This window comes from Hyperoodon ampullatus (genome assembly GCF_949752795.1).
Source record: "Hyperoodon ampullatus genome assembly, chromosome: 19".
Taxonomy (NCBI): domain Eukaryota; kingdom Metazoa; phylum Chordata; class Mammalia; order Artiodactyla; family Ziphiidae; genus Hyperoodon; species Hyperoodon ampullatus.
The window spans coordinates 13,467,801-13,489,762 of NC_136932.1; the positions used below are offsets into that span (position 1 = coordinate 13,467,801).

General features: G+C 45.7%; 1 protein-coding gene across 1 annotated transcript in view; it reads left to right on the forward strand.

The window, feature by feature from the left end:
- Window positions 1-3,347: 3,347 nt before the first annotated feature.
- The window catches only part of WDR45B (WD repeat domain 45B), a gene marked incomplete at its 3' end in the record, with an annotated part of 35,152 nt that continues 16,537 nt past the window's right edge, over window positions 3,348-21,962 (forward strand). The window contains exons 1-2 of the mRNA XM_079725998.1: window positions 3,348-3,449; window positions 7,693-7,767. Of these exons, the coding sequence (XP_079582124.1) occupies window positions 3,383-3,449; window positions 7,693-7,767 (142 nt within the window). The 5' untranslated portion in view covers window positions 3,348-3,382. The remainder of the gene's footprint in view (window positions 3,450-7,692; window positions 7,768-21,962) is intronic.

Genomic DNA, 21,962 nt, shown 5'->3' on the forward strand with positions numbered 1-21,962 from the left:
TGCGTCATCAAAGTAAATGTGGGGCTTCCCTGGTGGCGCAGTGGTTGGGAGTCCGCCTGCCGATGCAGGGGACACGGGTTCGTGCCCCGGTCCGGGAGGATCCCACATGCCGCGGAGTGGCTGGGCCCGTGAGCCATGGCCGCTGAGCTTGCGTGTCCGGAGCCTGTGCTCCGCAGCGGGAGGGGCCACAACAGTGAGAGGCCCGCGTACCGCAAAAAAAAAAAAAAAAAAAAAAAGTAAATGTGGATTTGAAAAGCAAGCCTGAAGCTGCATGTATTGGGGAACTGGGGGGAGGGGGCTGAGCTGTCATGGGGGTAGGGGATGCACCCCGACCCGCCAGGAGGGCAAGACCCTATGTTCACTCCCCGCTCCCTACACGCCCTTGGGCCTCGCTTCCCTTGGGGCACCGACCTCCACTGGGTGTGTCATCAATATGGTGACCTAGTGAATGAGGATGACAAAGCCTCAGAACAGGGCAGCTGTTGATATAGATGCTTCTGCCTGGCAGTGGGCAGATGGATCAATGGTAGGTAATGGGAGCCACTTCTCCATACAGGCAGTGGGTGCCCAACATGGTTCCCTACCCTGGCAAGGGTCAGACTGGCCCTGCCACTCCTCACCTTTGACCCTTGATCCCCGACCCTCATTCCTCAACCAGCCTGAACTCGGGGTCAGGGTCTGGCTCCATCTGTTCTGGCTTCAGTGGAATACTTGGGTCTGTGCCCTCCTACTTCAGATCTCTGGAGTCTCACATACCTTTCTTCTCAAAAAAGGCTGGCTCCTGCCAATCAAGTTTTGGCTTTTAATCCTACCTTCTCTTCCCTGCCTCAGTCTAGAACTCAACTGTGGAATACTGCTTCTTTCACTCTACTTTCTCACGATAACAGTGGGACCAGCCCAGGTACAGAGGCCTCTGAGTCACTGTGGAGAGGAAGACAGAGGCAACAAGGAAGAGTTCCAAAGTCTACTGTGCCCCAACATAGTTGCTGTTGCTCCAGCCTTTACCCCTCCTAGGTGAGGCAGCCCAGAAGTGCTTTCACTGTCGTCAGCCAAAGACCATCAGGAACTCAGTTGACTCACTGCAATGAGGGAGACCTCCTACGGTCAAGAAACGGGGATATTTCTGTAGGAGGGTGTTGGAAAGGACTCAGACTAGCACTTGTGGTAGGAGAGCACTTTGCTGTGTTCGATGCTCTCAGGGGGCAGCAGTGATTCCGGGATCGCTGTCTTAGTAACTCCTATCTAGAAGGTGTGAAGACTGAGCAAGGTTAAAGCTGTTGCTGGTAAAAGCAGCAGCCGCTCAGGCACCAGCATGTGGTCTGGCCTTTGCTGGCTCGGATGCTGCCCCATTCTGGACTGTGTTCATGCAGGGTCTTGCCTTTATGCTGCCCCTATCAGCCTGAGGGGCCTCGTCCAGGGAGCTTTCATATCCGACCCAGCCCGCTGTGGCCAGGCTGTGTGTGCCAGAATCTCCGGTGCTCTTTCTGTGCCTGATGAGATGACAGGAAGACGGCTGTCTAGCCCAGGAGTGGACTTGGCACTCGGGTCTAGAATATGCCCGTCCGCCGCATTAGAGACTAACTTTCTACTGCTGCTGGAGGACAGTGCCTTGTGCCGTTCAAAGCTGGTCAGCATTGTCTGCTGGTTTCTTGATTCCCTGCCGCAAAATTTTATCATTGCTCTGTGGGCCACTTTAGAAATGGGGGTAATGGATGGTAGCTTTTTGAAGGTTCTCTGATTGTTTTACTAGTGAAACACTGTATCATATGAAACAACCTTACCTCTTGCAGATGAAAGGCGAGACCAGAGGGCCCTCTGGGCGGGGACCCTAGGGCCAGCCGCTCCTGCCTCCATGGCTACTATGTTGGAATAGGACCATGGGCCGGCTCCGCGGTGCTGGGAAGCCCAGAGCCTTACTTGATGATGTGCTGTGTCCCAGGGGCTGTGTGTCCTGGGCGGAGGTGGTGGTAGGCAGGGCTCTGTGATCTGGAGGACTCTGTGTGCAGGGGAGCTTGGTGTCTTGGGGAGCTCTGTGTCCCTGAAGACGGTTCTGTGTGTCCTGGGGGGGGCTCTGTGTCTTGGGGATTCTGTGTCCTGGGGGCAGCTGTGTGTCCGTGGGTAGCTCTGGGTCGTGGGGGGTCTGTGTCCCTGTGGAGGGTCTCTCTCTGAGGAGATGGAGGGTAGGGGGTGGGAGGGTCTATACATTCATATACAGTCGACCCTTGAACAACGCGGGGATTAAGGGCGCCCGCCCTCCACGCAGTCAAAAATCCGCGTGTAATTTATAGTCGGCCCTCCTATCCTTGGTATCTGCGGTTCTGCATCTGTGGATCTAACCAACCAGGTTATTGTAGCCCTGAGGCATTTACTATCGTAAAAAATCCTCGTGTAAGTGGCCCTGAGTTGCTCAAGGGTCACCTGTACTTCCATTTCCTCACTTCCATTCATTTTGCTATTTTCGCGTACATTTTACTAGCATACCTTTAAAAACTCCATAATGCAGTTATTTTTTACTGAGATACTTATCTTTTTATCAACTAAAAATAGAAAAGTCTCTTATGCTTACCTTAATCTACATGATTTCCGGGGGACTCGAGTTACTGTGGGGGGCTGGGTCCTGCGTGCTCCTGAGGGTCACGGGGCAAGGCTGTCACTTTGTTTTCTTTTTTAATTTATTTACTTATTCATTTATTTTTGGCTGCGTTGGGTCCTCGTTGCTGCGCTTGGGCTTTCTCCAGTTGTAGTGAGCAGGGGCTACTCTTCATTGCCGTGCGCAGGCTTTTCATTGCGGTGGCTTCTCTTGTTGCTAAGCACGGACTCTAGGCGCGCGGGCTTTCCTAGTTGTGGCTCACGGGCTCTAGAGCGCAGGCTCAGTAGTTGTGGCACACGGGCTCAGTTGCTCCGCGGCATGTGGGATCTTCCCGGGCCAGGGCTGGCACCCGTGTCCCCTGCATTGGCAGGCGGATTCCCAACCACTGAGCCACCAGGGAAGTCCCTGGGCTGTCCCTTTGAATCGCCGCCCCCTGGAGGGCTCGGCGGCACTGGGGGTCTCCTCCCGACTGGGACAGGTAGTTCCCGCCCCCAGATGCGCCCTCCACAGATGCGGCCCCGCCCCTCAGACCATGCCCTGCTCCCGAACCGACCAGACCAGCCCTCTTCGGGCAGGCCCCGCCCCCCATAGACGTGACGCTCTCGGAGCTACCTCCCCGCCCGGCAGGCCCCGGATGGATGTGCTCGGCGCTCCGCGGCTCCTTGGCTGCGCGCGCAAGCGGTGGGCCTTTCGCTTCCGGCCGCGGCGGCCTCGGAGCTGGCCAGAGGGACCCCGGCGGCCTGCCTCCCCGAGCGGCATGCGGCGCTGAGGCGCGGTGGACCCCGCTGCGCCATGAACCTCCTGCCCTGCAACCCGCACGGCAACGGGCTGCTCTACGCCGGCTTCAACCAGGACCACGGTGAGGGAAGCCCGTCGACTGCCCCGGCCCTCCCGACGCCGCTGCCCCTTCGAGCGGGGTCCGCCCTCGGCCCTCGGCGCCCTGCGGCAGCGTCCGTACCGCGTCCAGGCCGCTCGTCCCCTCCCCCCGGCGTTCCCTCTCCTTCCCTCGGCGTCCTCCCCTCCCCCCCGGCCGCCCCACTTCCCAGCCGCTCGCCCACCGCCCCGACGCCCACCCCCACCCCGGTCGGATGGTGACGGGATTTTCCGGGCGGCGTCGGTTCTTTCCTGTCGCTTTAGGGTCCCCAGCGGCCGGGACGGGGTCGCGCTGAGGTGAGGACGGCCCCCCAGGCTCAGGACCTCGTCCGCGAAGGTCCTCGTCTTTTCTGTTGATTTTCATAGAAAAAAAATCGCCGGACTCACACTTTCTTCTTTTGTTGTGTGGAAACCGGGCCGTCCAGCACGGCTTTGGGGAAATGGCATTTTTCGCGTTTCCGAGTCCGGCGGGCTGCGGGGCTGCGCCCCACTCTCACCCGGGGAGGGGGACCCGCATCGGTTCCGAGTGTTCGTTTTGGAATCCGGCTTGAAGAGAATCCAGAAGCAGGAACTGCAGGACCCGTGTCTGTGGAGCTTGTTTGGTGTAGAGTTAAATAGGCCGGGCGGAGGTGGCCCCGCTGTGCCAGTGCGTGGGCACTTGGGCTTGTGGGGTTATGGCTCCAAGGTCCTGAGTGTGGGGCCCCGGGAGGGTTAAGTGTGTCTGGGAACTGAGGCGAAGCAGGGGTTTTCCTTCGGGAAGGAGCCCCTGAGGGCAGGAAGTGTTCTTGGAGGGGTGGAGGTGGACGTGGGGAAGAACGTGGGATGGGGACGGCTGGGCTGGGGACCGCAGGTGGTGTGGCCCCACGTTGGGGTGCCCTTTTAGGGCCACATGTTGGGCATCCAGCAGTATGTGGCAGAACATTTGCGGTTTTGATTTCCACAGGAGGACCAGTAGGTTTTTCAGCAGGTTCTGATAATAATTGAGAACTCTTTAAGGAGTTAACTGTGTTACAACTCCTTAAGAAATGTGTTTTCAATGGAAAGAGGTGGGTGACTGGCTGATCGGAGGGGAGGGGAGAGGCAGCCCTGAAAAGCAAACACAGAAGCAAAAAGCTTACTGACTCTGAGGCCCTTTAAATGCAAGATCTTCTATGCCTGCCTTAGTGCCAGGTGAGGCATCCTTGTACTAATTTTCAGTTTAGTAATTGAGGCTCACGATGATGCTGATTATTTTAGAAACCAGTGAAGTTTATCATGTTTTTTTTGTAAAGGTTTCATCAAAGATTATTTAGAAAATACAGCACTGGCTTTTAGATGGATATATTTCAGTTGTCTGAAAAATACACTCTCACTTTTGTAAAACCACTTCATTTCATTGTAATAAATTACAAGTAAAGCTTACAGTGTTGCTGGGAAAAAAATATACTTTTATACTTAAGCTTCTGCTTACCCTTAGCCTAATTTCCTGTAATGTAAATTTATGCCAGATTGTTGAGTTCATTACATTTTGTTTTTATATAATTTTTACTCAGCTTTTTTAGCACTCGCATTGCAACTTTAGAAACATTTGCTTATAATTTTAAATTGTTTAAACTTTTGACTTGTCTTCTCCCAAAGATAACTTGCATTACAGTTTTCAAGATTCTGAGGTGTGGATATATACATTTCTATAATCTGGCTGCCGTTTTTCTTTCTCTTCCCGTGGGAAACACAGGGTTTGAGTACACACCTTCTCTGTAGACTAGCTTGTCCTGCCTCGACCGAGACTGAGGCCACAGGCTGACTTCGCTGGCTCACTCTGCTGTGGTTCTGGAGTGTGGCCGAAGAGCACTTGCATGTGGACTGCACATGGCTCATGCGTAGAAGAATGCCCTTCCGTGATTCTGATGCCCTGTTGCCAGTCGGCTTCCTCTGCACTGTGCTTGGTCACCAGCTGTTGGCTTGAACACTTCTCTGTGGGGAAAAGTTTTGTTAAGATAGCAAGAATGAGAAGATTAATGCCAACTTTTGTATGATAGCCAAGTAAAATCCGTTAATTATTTCCCCTACCCTAAAAATAGCAAGGGTAATGCCTAGACTCCTTAGTGAGTGGTTTCCAGTCTTGTGGTATTTGTAGTACCTTTTCTTCTAGCTTTTAATTGAAGCACACTATTCTTACAGAAAAGTGCACGTATCCTAAGTATTCTGCTTGCTGAATTTTCCAAACTGAAAACACCTTCCACAGCACCCAGGTTAAGAAACCAAACACCTGGCCACCCTGTGCTCCTTCCAGCCACTCCCCCATTCTGACTTCCAATGACATAGATTAGTTTTGCCTATCCGTATTGTATTTTGTTTCTGGCTTTTTTATTCAGTATCATGTTTGTGAGATTTTTTTTTTCCATACTGTTGAGTATAATTGTAGATCATTCTCATTGGTGCAGTGTTTCTTTGTGTGACTATATCACAGTTCATTTATCCATTGAACCATTCGTAGGTCTTTGGGTAGATTCCCAGTTTGGGGCCATTATGAGCATAATGGTGCTGCTGTGAGCATTCTAATACCTGTCTTCTGGTGAACGTATGTTGTCATTTTTGCAAGGCTTGTATACCTAGGAGTAGAATTGACAGTGGTAGTCGTGCAAACAGTTTTCTGCAGTGGTTGTCCTGGTTTGCCCTCCAACAGCAGTTCTGAGAGTTCCTGTGAGAGTTCTACACACTCCTTACATTTGGTGTATTTTCCATTGTTTTGGCCCTTTTGGTGGACGTTTAGTAGATTTCATTGTGGTATATGTGAGATTGTATACATTTCCCTGATTCTGTGTGTTTATTGACCACTGGGATATTCTCTTTTGTGAAATGTCCAAATCTTTTGCTCATTTTTCTGTTGGCTTGTCTGCCTTTTTCTTGTGGATTTGTAGGGATTGTTTGTTTATTTTATACAAGTCTTGTCAGAAGTATATGTGTTCTGGCAAAGACAAATAAGATAGGTGCAGGCTTAAAACTTGTGGAAGGTGTAATAGTTGAGAAAGAAAGGGAAAAGTTTCAACTTCTGTATTATTTTCATATTTTCCAGAAAGCCAAGCTCTGATTCCCCTGTCCAGATTACATGATTCCAATAACACAAAGAGGGAGTTACAACCCAGAATAAGTTAGAGATAATAAGTAACACTGTACTTTAGAGTGAGTGTCAGGCTCCAGGCCCAGATAAAGTGCCTGAGAGTTGACTGCAGAACAGTCTCCAGCTCTTGAGGAGGCTGTCATGGTCCTTGCAGTTTTATAAGTAACTTGGACAAAAAATAGAAGCATGCTTTCCATGTTGGGGGCAGGGGTGGCTGATAGGATAGAATAATGTCTTCCCAACGCTGGAACGCAGATCAAAACCAGGGGAATAGACCCTGAGCGTGGCTTTCGCATTCAGACCAGTAGTGCGGTCGCAGTGAGGGTCCAGGCTCTGCAGCTTGTCTTGGAAAAAGAAGCGGAGGGTTTGGTGTTTCTCCTTCTGGCCACAAGCTTCATATGAGTCGGCATGGTGGTGTTGAAGGAGATTAATGTGGTCTTGGTCACACTTAGGCAAGTGAAGTCCAGGTCACAGGATCGTCTTGAAACTTGAGTGCTTCATTCAGTTCATAACAGTGCCTTTAATTGGACCATTAACAATCTGGTGTGTGACTTGGGGATGGTGACCATGGGGTTTAGGGAGTTAGGATTAGTTCCAAATGGGAGTGAGGTCGTGGAGACCTCAAGCTGCCTTCTAGAAGACCATCCACACCAGCCCTAACCCTCCTTCCCCAACTGGGCGTGTCCATACATGCTGGGGTTGCCCGCTTTGTGCCTGTCCTCATGGACTTTCTTGTTTGTCATTGCCTCTCTAAGACTTGGTGGCTGATACAGTCCTCGAGAGGTGTGTTGGGAACGGGGAGGCCAGTGGGGAGCATTAGAGGCGGGAGTTGAGGGAAGTGCGCAGTGGCAGAGTGGCTGGTGCAGTCGTGCTGGAGTTAAGTGAGCCTGGCCCACGGGATGCCAGAAGGGCCCTGAGGGGGGCAGTGGAGTGACGTGCAAATCTTCTGATAACAGTTCATGAGGAGAGTTGTAGTGACACTTGAAGACCACGTTCGTGTGGTCTGAGCATCCACAAGAGTTCCTGGGAGAGGTCACTGTCTCTGGACCCCTTGCTTGTGCCGGTCCAGGCCTGGGGTCCTCAGCTGAGACCCCAGTGAGGTGATTAATTTGTCTGTCTCACACTTTAGGGTGCTTTGCGTGTGGGATGGAAAATGGATTCCGAGTCTATAACACCGATCCACTAAAGGAAAAAGAGAAACAAGGTAAGAGTAACTGACATTTCTTGGTTTCTGCCCTTTTCCACCCTGTAGAGTCTAGATTTTATCTTGCAGATTAGAGGGGAGCTGGTTTTGAGAAGTGAACAGGGTTCGTGGCCCTGTCAGCCTGGATGCAGCTGTCCTCTTTCTTCCGTTGAGCTTCTATGAGTGCTGGGCTCTGTGGGCCAGGTGCAGTGGTGATTCAGCGGGTGTTGGCAACTCTGGGTACTCTGGTGAATCCAGTACCTGCTAGCCCTGCTGAGAGAACCAGGTGTGGTTGTGCAGGCCACTGCACTCTTCCTGTTGAAGGTGAAGCTGTAGGGAGCTCAAGTGAGGGGTTTAGTTACAGCACGTGGGACTTTGGCTCTTAAAATGACCCACACTTAGGAAATACTATTGTAGCAATATAGTTGCTTCTGTTTACTTATTTCAGTGTCTTAAATTATGTTTTCATGGAATACAAGTTTTCAAAAGCTGGAATTAGGAATTCTGTTGGTAAAATAAAATAATGGTGGTCCTTTTCCCATTTGACAGGAAAAATGTGTAATTTACAGGTAGAATCATCCATTTTCTTCTTCTCCTATGTATTTTTCTTAAGCTTTTGGTGTCTCCTGGTCCTTATCTGCCAACGGATGAACAAATCTCAGATAAATCGTAAACAATGAGAAACATCCTTTTTCTTCCTGTAGTTGTGGTTTTTATTCAATGTGCAAGTTATATTTTCTGATGCAAGAACTGTTTCTCATCTGTAAGAGGAAGTCACTGCATTCTTAAGCTTCCCTGTCAGCCCCCTTCCATTTTGACAACTAATATCCTACATCAGGGATTTTCAGAATCTTTTTTTTTTTGGTGGTGGAACCTCTTTGTCAAGTAAAATCTTCCGTACAACCCTGGTATGTAAAACAGTAAGTGGTGTTTTATATTCAGGAGTTTATTTTGTAAGCTGAAGTCTGTAACTTTTATTTATTAGAGAAAGACCATGTAGCTGGTTAGTAAAGGGCTCAGACTCTGGGCCCACACTATTTATTTATTTATTTATTTATTTATTTATTTTTGGCTGCGTTGGGTCTTCGTTGCTGTGCATGGGCTTCCTCTAGTTGTGGCAAGCGGGGACTACTCTTCGTTGTGGTGTGCCGTCTTCTCATTGCAGTGGCTTCTCTTGTTGCGGAGCATGGGCTCTAGGCACGCAGACTTCAGTAGTTGTGGCACATGGGCTCAGTAGTTGTGGCTCACGGGCTCTAGAGCACAGGCTCAGTAGTTGTGGCTCACGGGCTTAGTTGCTCTGAGGCATGTGGGATCTTCCCGGAACAGGGATCGAACCCGTGTCCCCTGCATTGGCAGGCGGATTCTTAACCACTGCACCACCAGGGAAGTCCCTGGGCCCACACTATTTAGATCCTAGTCCTGCTCCGCCCCTTGTCACATTGCTGTGTAACCTTGGGCAAGTTCCTCACCTTCTGTTGGCCTCAGTTTCTTGATGTGTGAAAAATAAAGATGATAACTGCCTGCCTCCTAAGGTTATTGTAAAGATGGGTGAATTAGGACGCGTGAGACACACAGACGAGTGGCAGTACACACAGAAAGTGCTTTGCAAGCTTGTGCCCTTGTCATTGGTGGCAGCAGTGTTACCCTTAAAGAGTGGGTCTTTGGGATTAATGAGTGTTACAGGCGACAGTGGAAGTCTCCTATCAGTCTTCTATGCTGCTGACTTCTATTGTTTTGTTTTGGTTAGTAGTGAATTAAGACAACTCTGGTTTTTTTTTTTTTAAATAAATTTATTTATTTTATTTATTTATTTTTGGCTGCGTTGGGTCTTCGTTGCTGCACGCGGGCTTCCTAGTTGCGGCGAGTGGGGGCTACTCTTCATTGCGGTGCACGTGCTTCTCATTGCAATGGCTTCTCTTGTTGCGGAGCACAGGCTCTAGGCATACGGGCTTCAGTAGTTGTGGCACGTGGGCTCAGTAGTTGTGTCTCGAGGGCTCTAGAGCCCAGGCTCAGTAGTTGTGGCGCACGGGCTTAGTTACTCTGCGGTATGTGGGATCTTCCTGGACCAGGGCTCGAACCCGTGTCCCCTGCATTGGCAGGCGGATTCTTAACCACTGCACCACCAGGGAAGCCCCGACAATTTTGTTTTATACAGAAAAATAGTTATAAAATATTTTGAAACAGCTTAACTTGAAAATTTCAGGATACTTTTTACTTAAATTGACCTACAAACTTCGGAGTTACAGACTTTAGTTTCAAAGTTGAATCATTAGAGGCATATTAAAAACTGCTTCCTAATTAATGAAATGTTTACAGTAAATCTAGGGTTTCCTATAAAAATAAATTAAACTAGAAGCGTCTAAACCTCCTAAGTGCCAGGAAGGTTTGCTGCTGTCATGTCACAGTGCCGTGTTCGTTCCCTGTCCCTGCTCAGCTGCACTGTGTCTGGGGCAGGCCGTCCCCGAGCTTAGCTTGTAGTGAATTTTGAATTTGCGATGAGGCATCCAGCAGGGCTGTGTGGTGCTTACTAATGATGTGTTTAAGGACTTCTCCTACATGCACTTGCAGGCTAGTCTGCTGCTACATTTCTGGCAGCTAACTCAACAGTAGAAAATAGGCAGAAGACTTGACCTTATTCCTTTTTTATCTTTGAGATTTACTTTCCTAAACGAGAAAGGAAGTGTGCCTGCATTGTAGGGTCATTCCCAGATCTGGGCTCTTGGCCTTGTCTCTGCTGTGACCATGGCTCTGAGTAAGGGGACTGCGCGACTGGCCATGAGCCGAATGCCTCTTGCAGGCACACCCACCATCGGGTGGAGCTGGCAGTGCTGGGATGCCATCTTGGGCATCCCCAAGACCCCAGTGGAGGCAGCTTTCTCCTCCGAGGTGTTGTAGGTCGTGCATCCCGTGCACAGAGCAGCATGGCTCAGCTCGGAGGAGGCGTGGGAGCCCTGGGAGCACAGCCCGCGTGGTGTTCTCACAGGGATGCTGTGGGGTCAGAGTGTAGAACTCCGATTCATGTATATCACATACACATCCAAGCATATCCTGGAAGGAAGGTTCAAATCATAATTTGAACACAGATGTGTCAAGAGTGATGCCTTTGGATAAAATTGTATCTAAGTGGTTATAGAAATAAAAGGAGTACTAAAAAGTCAACTCCACTCTTCATTTAGAAACACAGCCCTCCCACATTCCAAAGCTGACTAGAACTTTTGTAGCCTACACTGGATGAACTTGCAAGGTCCTCAGGGTGGGCAGCAGGGTCCAGAGGAGTCCCCTTGTCTTTAGCACCGCCCGCCTTTTCCTCCATGTGACCAGTGCTCACACATGTGACATTGGCAGCCATGTGTGGGGAAGCAGAGGGGACACAGAGGCCTAGAGGGGATGCCGAGTGACAGGTGGAGCAGCAGGTGAGCCTGCTTGTTCCTGAGCCCACTGAGTGCTTCACCGGGGGCTGAGGATGCAGTAATTAATAATATGGGCAGGGTCCTTGGTGAGACTACCCAGTGTCTGGAAATAAGAGGTGACGTGTTTACACACAGTCACTGACATTGCCCAGTTCAGCACCTGCCTGACCTGACAGTCTGTCGGCACCTTACCCATGGCCCAACATCCTCCAGTTTCAGAGCAGGTCCTGTGGGCTCCACGCCCTGCTTGGTCAGCCCAGCACATGGTGGGTGAGGGGACTAGAGAGAAATGGGAAGCATGTGAGACGGAGTGGGGGTGGGGTGGGGGGTGTCCCAGTCAGTGGTGAGGGTGTGGAGAGGCAGATCATCCCATGGCCTGTTCCTAATCTTGATGGTATAAGTTTAAATGGGTAGAACCTTTTTTGTAGAATAATTTGGCAAACTGTTCATTTTCTATATTTACACACACACACACACACACTCTGATCCAACAATCATACTTAAAGGATTTTTTTCTTAAATTTTTATTGGCATATAGTTGATTTACAATGTTGTGTTGTTTCTGCTGTACTCAAAGAGAATCAGTCATATATATGCATGTATCCACTCTTTTTTAGATTCTTTTCCCATATAGGTCATTACAGAGTATTGAGCAGAGCTCCCTGTGTTAGGGAACTCTAGCACAGGCAACAGTAGGTCCTTATTAGTTATCTATTTTATTTTTTTTATTTTTATTTTTTCACACACACACACTGTATTTTATTTTTGCAAGAGATAAACTGACACCAAGCATTGTAAATGGATGACCACAACAAAAGCAACAATGATTGCAATTACCAAACACAAAACACACTCATACCATGTCATAATATTTTTTTTTTTTTTTTTTTTTTGCGTTACGCGGGCTTCTCACTGCTGTGGCCTCTCCCATTGCGGAGCACAGGCTCCTGGATGCGCAGGCTCAGCGGCCATGGCGCACGGACCCAGCCGCTCCGCGGCATGTGGGATCTTCCCAGACCGGGGCACGAACCCGCATCCCCTGCATCGGCAGGCGGACTCTCAACCACTGCGCCACCAGGGAAGCCCCCATGTCATAATATTGACATTCAGTCCAGTAATCCTCCACTGTAACAGCTCCTTTACTTTGCAGTGAAAATTGATTTGTATATTTTTTGCCTCTGAGTCCTTCTGGGATTTTTTTTTCTTATTCAAACAGAAAATCACAAAAACTATAATCATCCTCATCAGTTCACTCAGTCCAATGTAATTAATTTTTTTTTCATCTTGATCATTTGTTAGCACTTTTATGAATTCATCAGTTTTCCATTAGAGTTCTGAAATTGCTTATTCATTCAGTTCAGCAGTATAGTCAGTTACCAGAAACCTGTACTTGTCAGAGTCTTTTCCATGAATTCCTTGAAGATGAAACCCTTTTATAGGAACATTTCTGCAAAAGCATCAGAGTACACCCAGAACTGTCTGTAAATGACAAAAGACTTAAAAATGACCACGGTTAAAGATTTGATGAAAGTTCATAATAATGCAATTGACAAGGAAATTTAGTTATTTCTGAGATATACATTTTAAAGTAATAACTAGAATTGTGACTTATAACATTATACCAGAACATATAAGATTTTTAGAAATTTCATGTAATGTCTGAAACATTTATATTAACATATTTCCATACAAATAACCGAAAGAAGGTTTAGTATTAGTTGTTTTTTTGTTTGTTTGCTTATACTGCAGGTTCTTATTAGTCATCAGTTTTATACACATCAGTGTATACATGTCAGTCCCAATTGCCCAATTCAGCACACCACCATCCCCACACCCATGCATCTTTCCCCCTTTGGTGTCCATACGTTTGTTCTCTACATCTGTGTCTCAACTTCTGCCCTGAAAACTGGTTCATCTGTACCATTTTTCTAGGTTCTGCATACATGTGTTAATATACGATATTTGTTTTTTTCTTTCTGACTTACTTCACTCTGTATGACAGTCTCTAGATCCATCCACGTCTCAACAAATGACTCAATTTCGTTCCTTTTTATGGCTGAGTAATATTCCATTGTATATATGTACCACATCTTCTTTATCCGTTCTTCTGTTGATGGGCATTTAGGTTGCTTCCATGATCCGGCTATTGTAAATAGTGCTGCAGTGAACATTGGGGTGCATGTGTCTTTTTGAATTATGGTTTTCTCTGAGTATATGCCCAGTAGTGGGATTGCTGGATCATACGGTAATTCTATTTTTAGTTTTTTTAAGGAATCTTCATATTGTTCCCCATAGTGGCTGTATCAATTTACGTTCCCACCAACAGTGCAAGAGGGTTCCCTTTTCTCCACAACCTCTCCAGCATTTGTTGTTTGTAGATTTTCTGATGATGCCCATTCTAACTGGTGTGAGGTGATACCTCAGTGTCGCTTTGCTTTGCATTTCTCTAATAATTAGTGATGTTGAGCAGCTTTTCATGTGCTTCTTGGCCACCTGTATGTCTTCGTTGGAGAAATGTCTATTTAGGTCTTCTGCCCATTTTTGGATTGGGTTGTTTATTTCTTTAGTATTGAGCTGCATGAGCTGTTTATGTATTTTGGGGAGTAATCCTTTGTCCATTGATTCATTTGCGAATATTTTCTCCCATTCTGAGGGTTGTCTTTTCGTCTTGTTTATGGTTTCCTTTGCTGTGCAGAAGCTTTTAAGTTTCATTAGGTCCCATTTGTTTATTTTTGTTTTTATTTCCATTTCTCTAGGAGGTGGATCAAAAAAGATCTTGCTGTGATTTATGTCAAAGAGTGTTCTTCCTATGTTTTCTTCTAAGAGTTTTATAGTGTCCGGTCTTACATTTAGGTCTCTAATCCATTTTGAGTTTATTTTTGTGTATGGTGTTAGGGAGTGTTCTCATTCATTCTTTTACATGTAGCTGTCCAGTTTTCCCAGCACCACTTATTGAAGAGACTGTCTTTTCTCCATTGTATATCCTTGCCTCCTTTGTCATAGATTAGTTGACCACAGGTGCGTGGGTTTATCTCTGGGCTTTCTATCTTGTTCCATTGATCTATGTTTCTGTTTTTGTGCCAGTATCATATTGTCTTGATTACTGTAGCTTTCTAGCATAGCCTGAAGTCAGGGAGTCTGATTTCTCCAGCTCCGTTTTTTTTCCCTCAAGACTGCTTTGGCTATTCGGGGTCTTTTGTGTCTCCATACAAATTTTAAGATGATTTGTTCTAGTTCTGTAAAAAATGCCATTGGTAATTTGATAGGGATTGCATTGAATCTGTAGATTGCTTTGGGTAGTATAGTCATTTTCACAATATTGATTCTTCCAATCCAAGAATATGGTGTATCTCTCCATCTGTTGGTATCTTTAATTTCTTTCATCAGTGTCTTATAGTTTTCTGCATACAGGTCTTTTGTCTCCCTAGGTAGGTTTATTCCTAGGTATTTTATTCTTTTTGTTGCAGTGCTAAATGGGAATGTTTCCATAATTTCTCTTTCAGATTTTTCATCATTAGTGTATAGGAATGTAAGAGATTTCTTTGCATTAATTTTGTATCCTGCAACTTTACCAAATTCATTGGTTAGCTCTAGTAGTTTTCTGGTGGCATTTTTAGGGTGCTCTCTGTATAGTATCATGTGCAAACAGTGACAGTTTTACTTCTTTTCCAATTTGTATTCCTTTTATTTCTTTTTCTTCTCTGATTGCTGTGGCTAGGACTTCCAAAACTATGTTGAATAATAGTGGTGAGAGTGGACATCCTTGTCTCGTTCCTGATCTTAGAGGAAATGCTTTCAGTTTTTCACCATTGAGAATGATGTTTGCTGTGCGTTTGTCGTATATGGCCTTTATTATGTTGAGGTAGGTTCCCTCTGTGCCCACTTTCTGGAGAGTTTTTATCATAAATGGTTGTTGAATTTTGTCAGAAGCTTTTTCTGCATGTATTGAGATGATCATATGGTTTTTATTCTTCGATTTGTTAATATGGTGTATCACATTGATTGATTTGCGTATATTGAAGAGTCCTTGTATCCCTGGGATAAATCCCACTTGATCATGGTGTATGATCCTTTTAATGTATTGTTGGATTCTGTTTGCTAGTGTTTTGTTGAGGATTTTTGCATCTATATTCATCAGTGATATTGGTTTGTAATTTTCTTTTTTTGTAGTATCTTTGTCTGGTTTTGGTATCAAGGTGATGGTGGCCTCATAGAATGAGTTTGGGAGTGTTCCTTCCTCTGCAATTTTTTGGAAGAGTTTGAGAAGGATGGGTGTTAGCTCTTCTCTAAATGTTTGATAGAATTCACCTGTGAAGCCATCTGGTCCTGGACTTTTGTTTGTTGGAAGATTTTTAATCACAGTTTCAATTTCATTACTTGTGATTGGTCTGTTCATATTTTCTACTTCTTCCTGGTTTAGTCTTGGAAGGTTAGCCCTTTCTAAGAATTTGTCCATTTCTTCCAGGTTGTCCATTTTATTGGCGTAGAGTTGCTTGTAGTAGTCTCTTAGGGTGCCTTGTATTTCTGCAGTGTCTGTTGTAACTTCTCCTTTTTCATTTCTAATTTTGATTTAAGTCCTCTTCCTCTTTTTCTTGATGAGTCTGGCTAATGGTTTATCAGTTTTGTTTATCTTCTCAAAGAACCAGATTTTAGTTTCATTGATCTTCTCTATTGTTTTCTTTGTTTCTATTTCATTTATTTCTGCTCTGATCTTTATGATTTCTTTCTTTCTGCTAACTTTGGGTTTTGTTTGTTCTTCTTTCTCTATTTCCTTTAGGTGTAAGGTTAGATTGTTTATTTGTGATTTTTCTTGTTTCTTGAGGTAGGCTTGTGTTGCTATAAACTTCCCTCTTAGAACTGCTTTTGCTGCATCCCATAGGTTTTGGATTGTCGTGTTTTCGTTGTGATTTGTCTCTAGCTATTTTTTGATTTCCTCTTTGATTTCTTCAGTGATCTCTTGGTTATTTAGTAACGTATTGTTTAGCCTCCATGTGTTTGTGGTTTTTACTTTTTTTCCCCTGTAATTCATTTCTAATCTCGTAACATTGTGGTCAGAAAAGATGCTTGATATGATTTCAATTTTCTTAAATTTACTGAGGCTTGATTTGTGACCCAAGATGTGATCTATCATGGAGAATGTTCCGTGCGCACTTGAGAAGAAAGTGTAATCTGCTGTTTTTGGATGGAATGTCCTATAAATATCAATTAAATCTATCTGGTCTGTTGTGTGATTTAAAACTTCTGTTTCCTTGTTTATTTTCATTTTGGATGATTTGTCCATTGATGTAAGTGAGGTGTTAAAGTCCCCCACTATTATTGTGTTACTGTCGATTTCCTCTTTTATAGCTGTTAGCAGTTGCCTTATGTATTGAGGTTCTCCTATGTTGGGTGCATATATATTTATAATTGTTTTATCTTTTTCTTGGATTGATCCCTTGATTATTATGTAGTGTCCTTTCTTGTCTCTTGTAACATTCTTTATTTTAAAGTCTATTTTATCTGATATGAGTATAGCTACTCCAGCTTTCTTTTGGTTTCCATTTGCATGGAATATCTTGTTCCATCCCCTCACTTTCAGTCTGTATATGTCCCTAGGTCTGAAGTGGGTCTCTTGTAGACAGCATATATATGGGTCTTGTTTTTGTATCCATTCAGCAAGCCTGTGTCTTTTGGTTGGAGCATTTAATCCATTCATGTTTAAGGTAATTATATGTATGTTCCTATGACCATTTTCTTAATTGTTTTGGGTTTGTTTTTGTTGGTCCTTTTCTTCTCTTGTGTTTCCCACTTAGAGAAGTTCCTTTGGCATTTGTTGTAGAGCTGGTTTGGTGGTGCTGAATTCTTTTAGCTTTTGCTTGTCTGTAAAGCTTTTGATTTCTCCATCGAATCTGAATGAGATCCTTGCTGGGTAGAGTAATCTTGGTTGTAGGTTCTTCCCTTTCATCACTTTAAGTATATCATGCCACTCCCTTCTGGCTTGTAGAGTTTCTGCTGAGAAATCAGCTGTTAACCTTATGGGAGTTCCCTTGTATGTTATTTTTCATTTTTCCCTTGCTGCTTTCAATAATTTGTCTTTAATTTTTGCCAATTTGATTACTGTGTGTCTCGGCGTGTTTCTCCTTGGGTTTATCCTGTATGGGACTCGCTGCACTTCCTGGACTTGGGTGGCTATTTCCTTTCCCATGTTAGGGGAGTTTTCGACTCTGATCTCTTCAAATATTTTCTTGGATCCTTTCTCTCTCTCTCTTCTCCTTCTGGGACCCCTATAATGCGAATGTTGTTGCATTTAATGTTGTCCCAGAGGTCTCTTAGGCTGTCTTCATTCCTTTTCATTTTTTCTTTATTCTGTTCCACAGCAGTGAATTCCACTATTCTGTCTTCCAGGTCACTTATCCGTTCTTCTGCCTCAGTTATTCTGCTATTGATTCCTTCTAGTATAGTTTTCATTTCAGCTATTGTATTGTTCATCTCTGTTTGTTTGTTCTTTAATTCTTCTTGGTCTTTGTTAAACATTTTTTGGATCTTCTCCATCTTTGCCTCCATTCTTTTTCCAAGGTCCTGGATCATCTTCACTATCATTCTGAATTCTTCTTCTGGAAGGTTGCCTATCTCCACTTCATTTAGTTGTTTTTCTGGGGTTTTGTCTTGTTCCTTCATCTGGTACATAGCCCTCTGCCTTTTCATCTTGTCTATCTTTCTGTGAATGTGGTTTTTGTTCCACAGGCTGCATTATTGTAGTTCTTCTTGCTTCTGCTGTCTGCCCTCTGGTGGATGAGGCTATGTAAGAGGCTTGATGGGAGGGACTGGTGGTGGGTAGAGCTGACTGTTGTTCTGGTGGGCAGAGCTCAGTAAAACTTTAATCCACTTGACTGTTGATGGGTGGGGCTGGGTTCCACCCCTGTTTATTGTTTGGCCTGAGGCAACCCAACACTGGAGCCTACCTGAGCTCTTTGGTGGGGCTAATGACAGACTCTGGGAGGGCTCACACCAAGGAGTACTTCCCAGAACTTCTGCTGCCAGTGTCCTTGTCCCCACGGTGAGCCACAGCCCCCCTCCTCCCCCACCTCTGCAGGAGACCCTCCAACACTAGCAGGTAGGTCTGGTTCAGTCTCCCCTGGGGTCACTGCTCCTTCCCCTGGGTCCCGATGCACACACTACTTTGTGTGTGCCCTTCGAGAGTGGAGTCTCTGTTTCCCCCAGTCCTGTCGAAGTTCTCCAGTCAGTTCCCACTAGGCTTCAAAGTCTGATTCTCTAGGAATTCCTCCTCCCATTGCCAGACCCTCAGGTTGGGAAGCCTGACGTGGGGCTCAGAACCTTTGCTCCGGTGGGTGGACTTCTGTGGTATAAGTGTTCTCCAGTCTGTGAGTCACCCACCCAGCAGTTATGGGATTTGATTTTACTGTGATTGTGCCCCTCCTACCGTCTCATTGTGGCTTCTCCTTTGTCTTTGGATGTGAGGTATCTTTTTTGGTGAGTTCCAGTGTCTTCCTGTCGATGATTGTCCAGCAGCTAGTTGTGATTCTGGTGTTCTCTCAAGAGGGAGTGAGAGCACGTCCTGTACTCTGCCATCTTGGTTCCTCCTTTCCGGTATCGGCCTTACAGGATTTTATCTGAAGGAAAAAATTGGGAAAAAGATGCTAGATGCTGTGGTACATCCTGACACGGAGGTACAGCCGTGACACACTGTTAGAGGGAAGAGTTGGAAAGTAGTGTGATGGTGCCAGGTGGTGCCATTGGTTTGTTGAGTTCAGTACAAGTACACGCATGATCTCGTTTACAGCTGTTGCTACTTAATGCTCTTCTGTGTTGTTTTATTTTCATAGTGATAATATATAATTTTTATAATGAGAAACAATTAAGATATTTCCATTAAAAGAAAACTCCTCGGAAATAAAAGGAGCTGGAGGTTGCAGAGCAGAGGCAAGATGAAAAGGCAGGGGGCTGCTGTCGTGCCAGGAGGGCTGAGTTCTCCCCTTTCGTATGAGAGCCTCTCGGCGGAATGGAGGTTAAGCCAACACTTAGACGTCCTTCTCTCCCATTTTATTTCAGTTTCTTTTTTTTCTCTTTTTTTTTTTTTTTGGCCAAGCTGCCTGTAGGATCTTAGTTCCCTGACCAGGGATCGAACCCGAGCTCTCAGCAGTGAGAGCGCGGAGTCCTAACCACTGGACCGCCAGGAAATTCCCCCCAGTTTCTCATTTTTTTTGAGGCAGGTTCTGTAGGAAGAGTGGGACCTGTCAGGTATTGATTTGTGCCTGAAGCTTTCATCAGTCGAAGTTTCCTTGGAGCCTGTCTTGTGTCCTCCATCTCTCTCTGGAGTTTAGTCTGCTGCATAGCCAGCTGCTGGGCCTGGGGACTTTTAGAAATGTGGATATTGACGAGCATCCTTGGGTGCATGTCTCTGCTATTCTGTCAGTGAGTGACGCCTGTTGATCTTTCAGGACCAGCCCTTGGGGCCTGGGACTCGGGGGCTCTGATGGCAATCTTGGGCTTCCTTTTGGAAGGCCCCCTCCTCTCCAGCTGCAGGAGGTGGGGGTCAGACACCCTTGGGGGCTGTGGCAGGTGCTCAGTGGGGTGGCAGCTGTGGCCCTGGGTGGGGGTCACTAAAAGTCCTCTGACTCTCCTGGAGTTTGGAGTCTTACCTTTGATTGCTTCCGCTCTTCCCAGGAAAGCCTCACGTTCCCCTTTCTCTGCCTCACCAGTTGATGCTGAAAAATCTGCTTTTCTCTTTTCCTTTCCAAAGGCCAGAGGCCATAGCAGTTTACAGTGGTCAAAACTGCTGTCTTAATCCTTAACTTTTAACATCTTTGTAATCTTGACATCGATGTTTTTTTTAATTGCATCAGAGTCAGCCATAGATAGGCATCAAGGTAAAACAAAATAATTCTGATTTCGTATAATACTGTTTTTTTGTTGTCGTTGTTAGAAAGAGGCTTAGAGAAAAATCATAGCCTGTATCATTTAAATTAAAACTTTTTAAAAACTTTGAAACAGAATGTAATATCCTTTTAGCACTTTTTTTTTTTTTTGCGATACACGGGCCTCTCACTGTTGTGGCCTCTCCCGTTGCGGAGCTCAGGCTCTGGACGCGCAGGCTTAGCAGCCATGGCTCACGGGCCCAGCCGCTCCGCGGCACGTGGGATCCTCCCGGACCGGGGCACGAACCCGTGTCCCCTGCATCAGCAGGCGGACTCTGAACCACTGCGCCACCAGGGGAAGCCCCTTAACACATTTTTGGTGATTTCTTCACGTGAAGTACTTTAGTTTTTGTTTTTTTCCCCATCCCACCCGATCGGTTCTCTGTGTCCAGGTCACATTTCAGAGGCTGTTGTGCCTCCTGGCATTTCTTCATTCTCCCATTAGCTTGGTTACATCTTGCTAAGGGAGTGACTCGCTGCTTTTAGAACTTGAGAAAACTCATGACTTTGACAAATCCAACATTAATAAGTTTGAAGTCTCAGTGCTCGCATAGTGTTGTGTTAGTATTAAATATTCTCCCTTGGTTGGATAGTATTTTAAAAATATGTTGGTTACCTCTTGGCATAATTCACAGGTTTCTCTTACTAAATTTGATTCTAGAACTTAGTGAACCTGCACTGAGGAAATAAGTACACTCCTAACAGACCCCCAGAACTCTTCATCTTGCAAAACTGAAACTCTGTCCCTATTAGACACTGACTCCCCTTCCCCCTCCCCCAGCCCCCACCATCCTACTTTCTGTCTCTATGAATTTGTCTACTCCAGGGACTTCATATAAGTAGACTCATACAGTATTTGTCCTTTTGTGACTGACTTATTTCATTTAACATAATAGCCTCAAAGTTCATCTGTGTTGTACCAGTGTTGTACCATGTTCCAGAACTTCCTTCCTTTTTAAGCTGAGTAATATTCCATTATGTGGCTGGACCATGTTTTGTTCACCCCTTAATAGACGTTTGGGTTACTTCTACCTCTTGGCTGTTGTGAATAATGCTGCTGTAAATATGGGTGTGAAAATATCTCTTCACAGCCTTGATTTCAGTTCTTTTGAATGTATACTAACAAGTGGGATTGCTGGATCATGTGGTAGTCTGTTTTTAATTTTTTGAGGAACCACCATACAGTCTCCAGTAGCAGCTGCACCAGCAGTACACAGGGATTCCTATTTCTCTACATCCTTGCCAACACTTGTTATTTTCTGTGTTTTGTTTTTTTTTGTTTTTTTGATAGTGGCCATCTTAATGATTGTGGCAGGATATCTCATTGTGTTGTTGCTTTAATTGAAGTATAATTGATTTACAGTGTTGTGTTGGTTTCTGGTGTATGGCAAAGTGATTCAATTATCCATACATATATCTTCTTTTTCAGATTCTTTTCCATGATAGGTTATTACAAGATAACTGAGTATAGTTCCTTGTGCTGTGCGGCAGATCCTTGTTTACCTATTTTATTTTATTTTTAAAAATTAATTTATTTATATATTTTTGGCTGTGTCAGGTCTTCATTGCTTCACGCAGGCTTTCTCTAGTTGCGGCGAACAGGGGTACTCTTCATTGTAGCGCATGGGCTTCTCATTGCGGTGGCTTCTCTTGTTGCAGAGCACAGGCTCTAGGCACGCGGGCTTTAGTAGTTGTGGCACACAGGCTCAGTAGTTGTGGCTTGCAGGCTCTAGAGTGTGGGCTCAGTAGTTGTGGTGCATGGGCCTAGTTGCTCCACAGCATGTGGGATCTTCCCAGGCCAGAGCTCGAACCTGTGTCCCCTGCATTGGCAGGTGGATTCCCAACCACTGCGTCACCAGGGAAGTCCTACTTATTATATATATATTAGGGT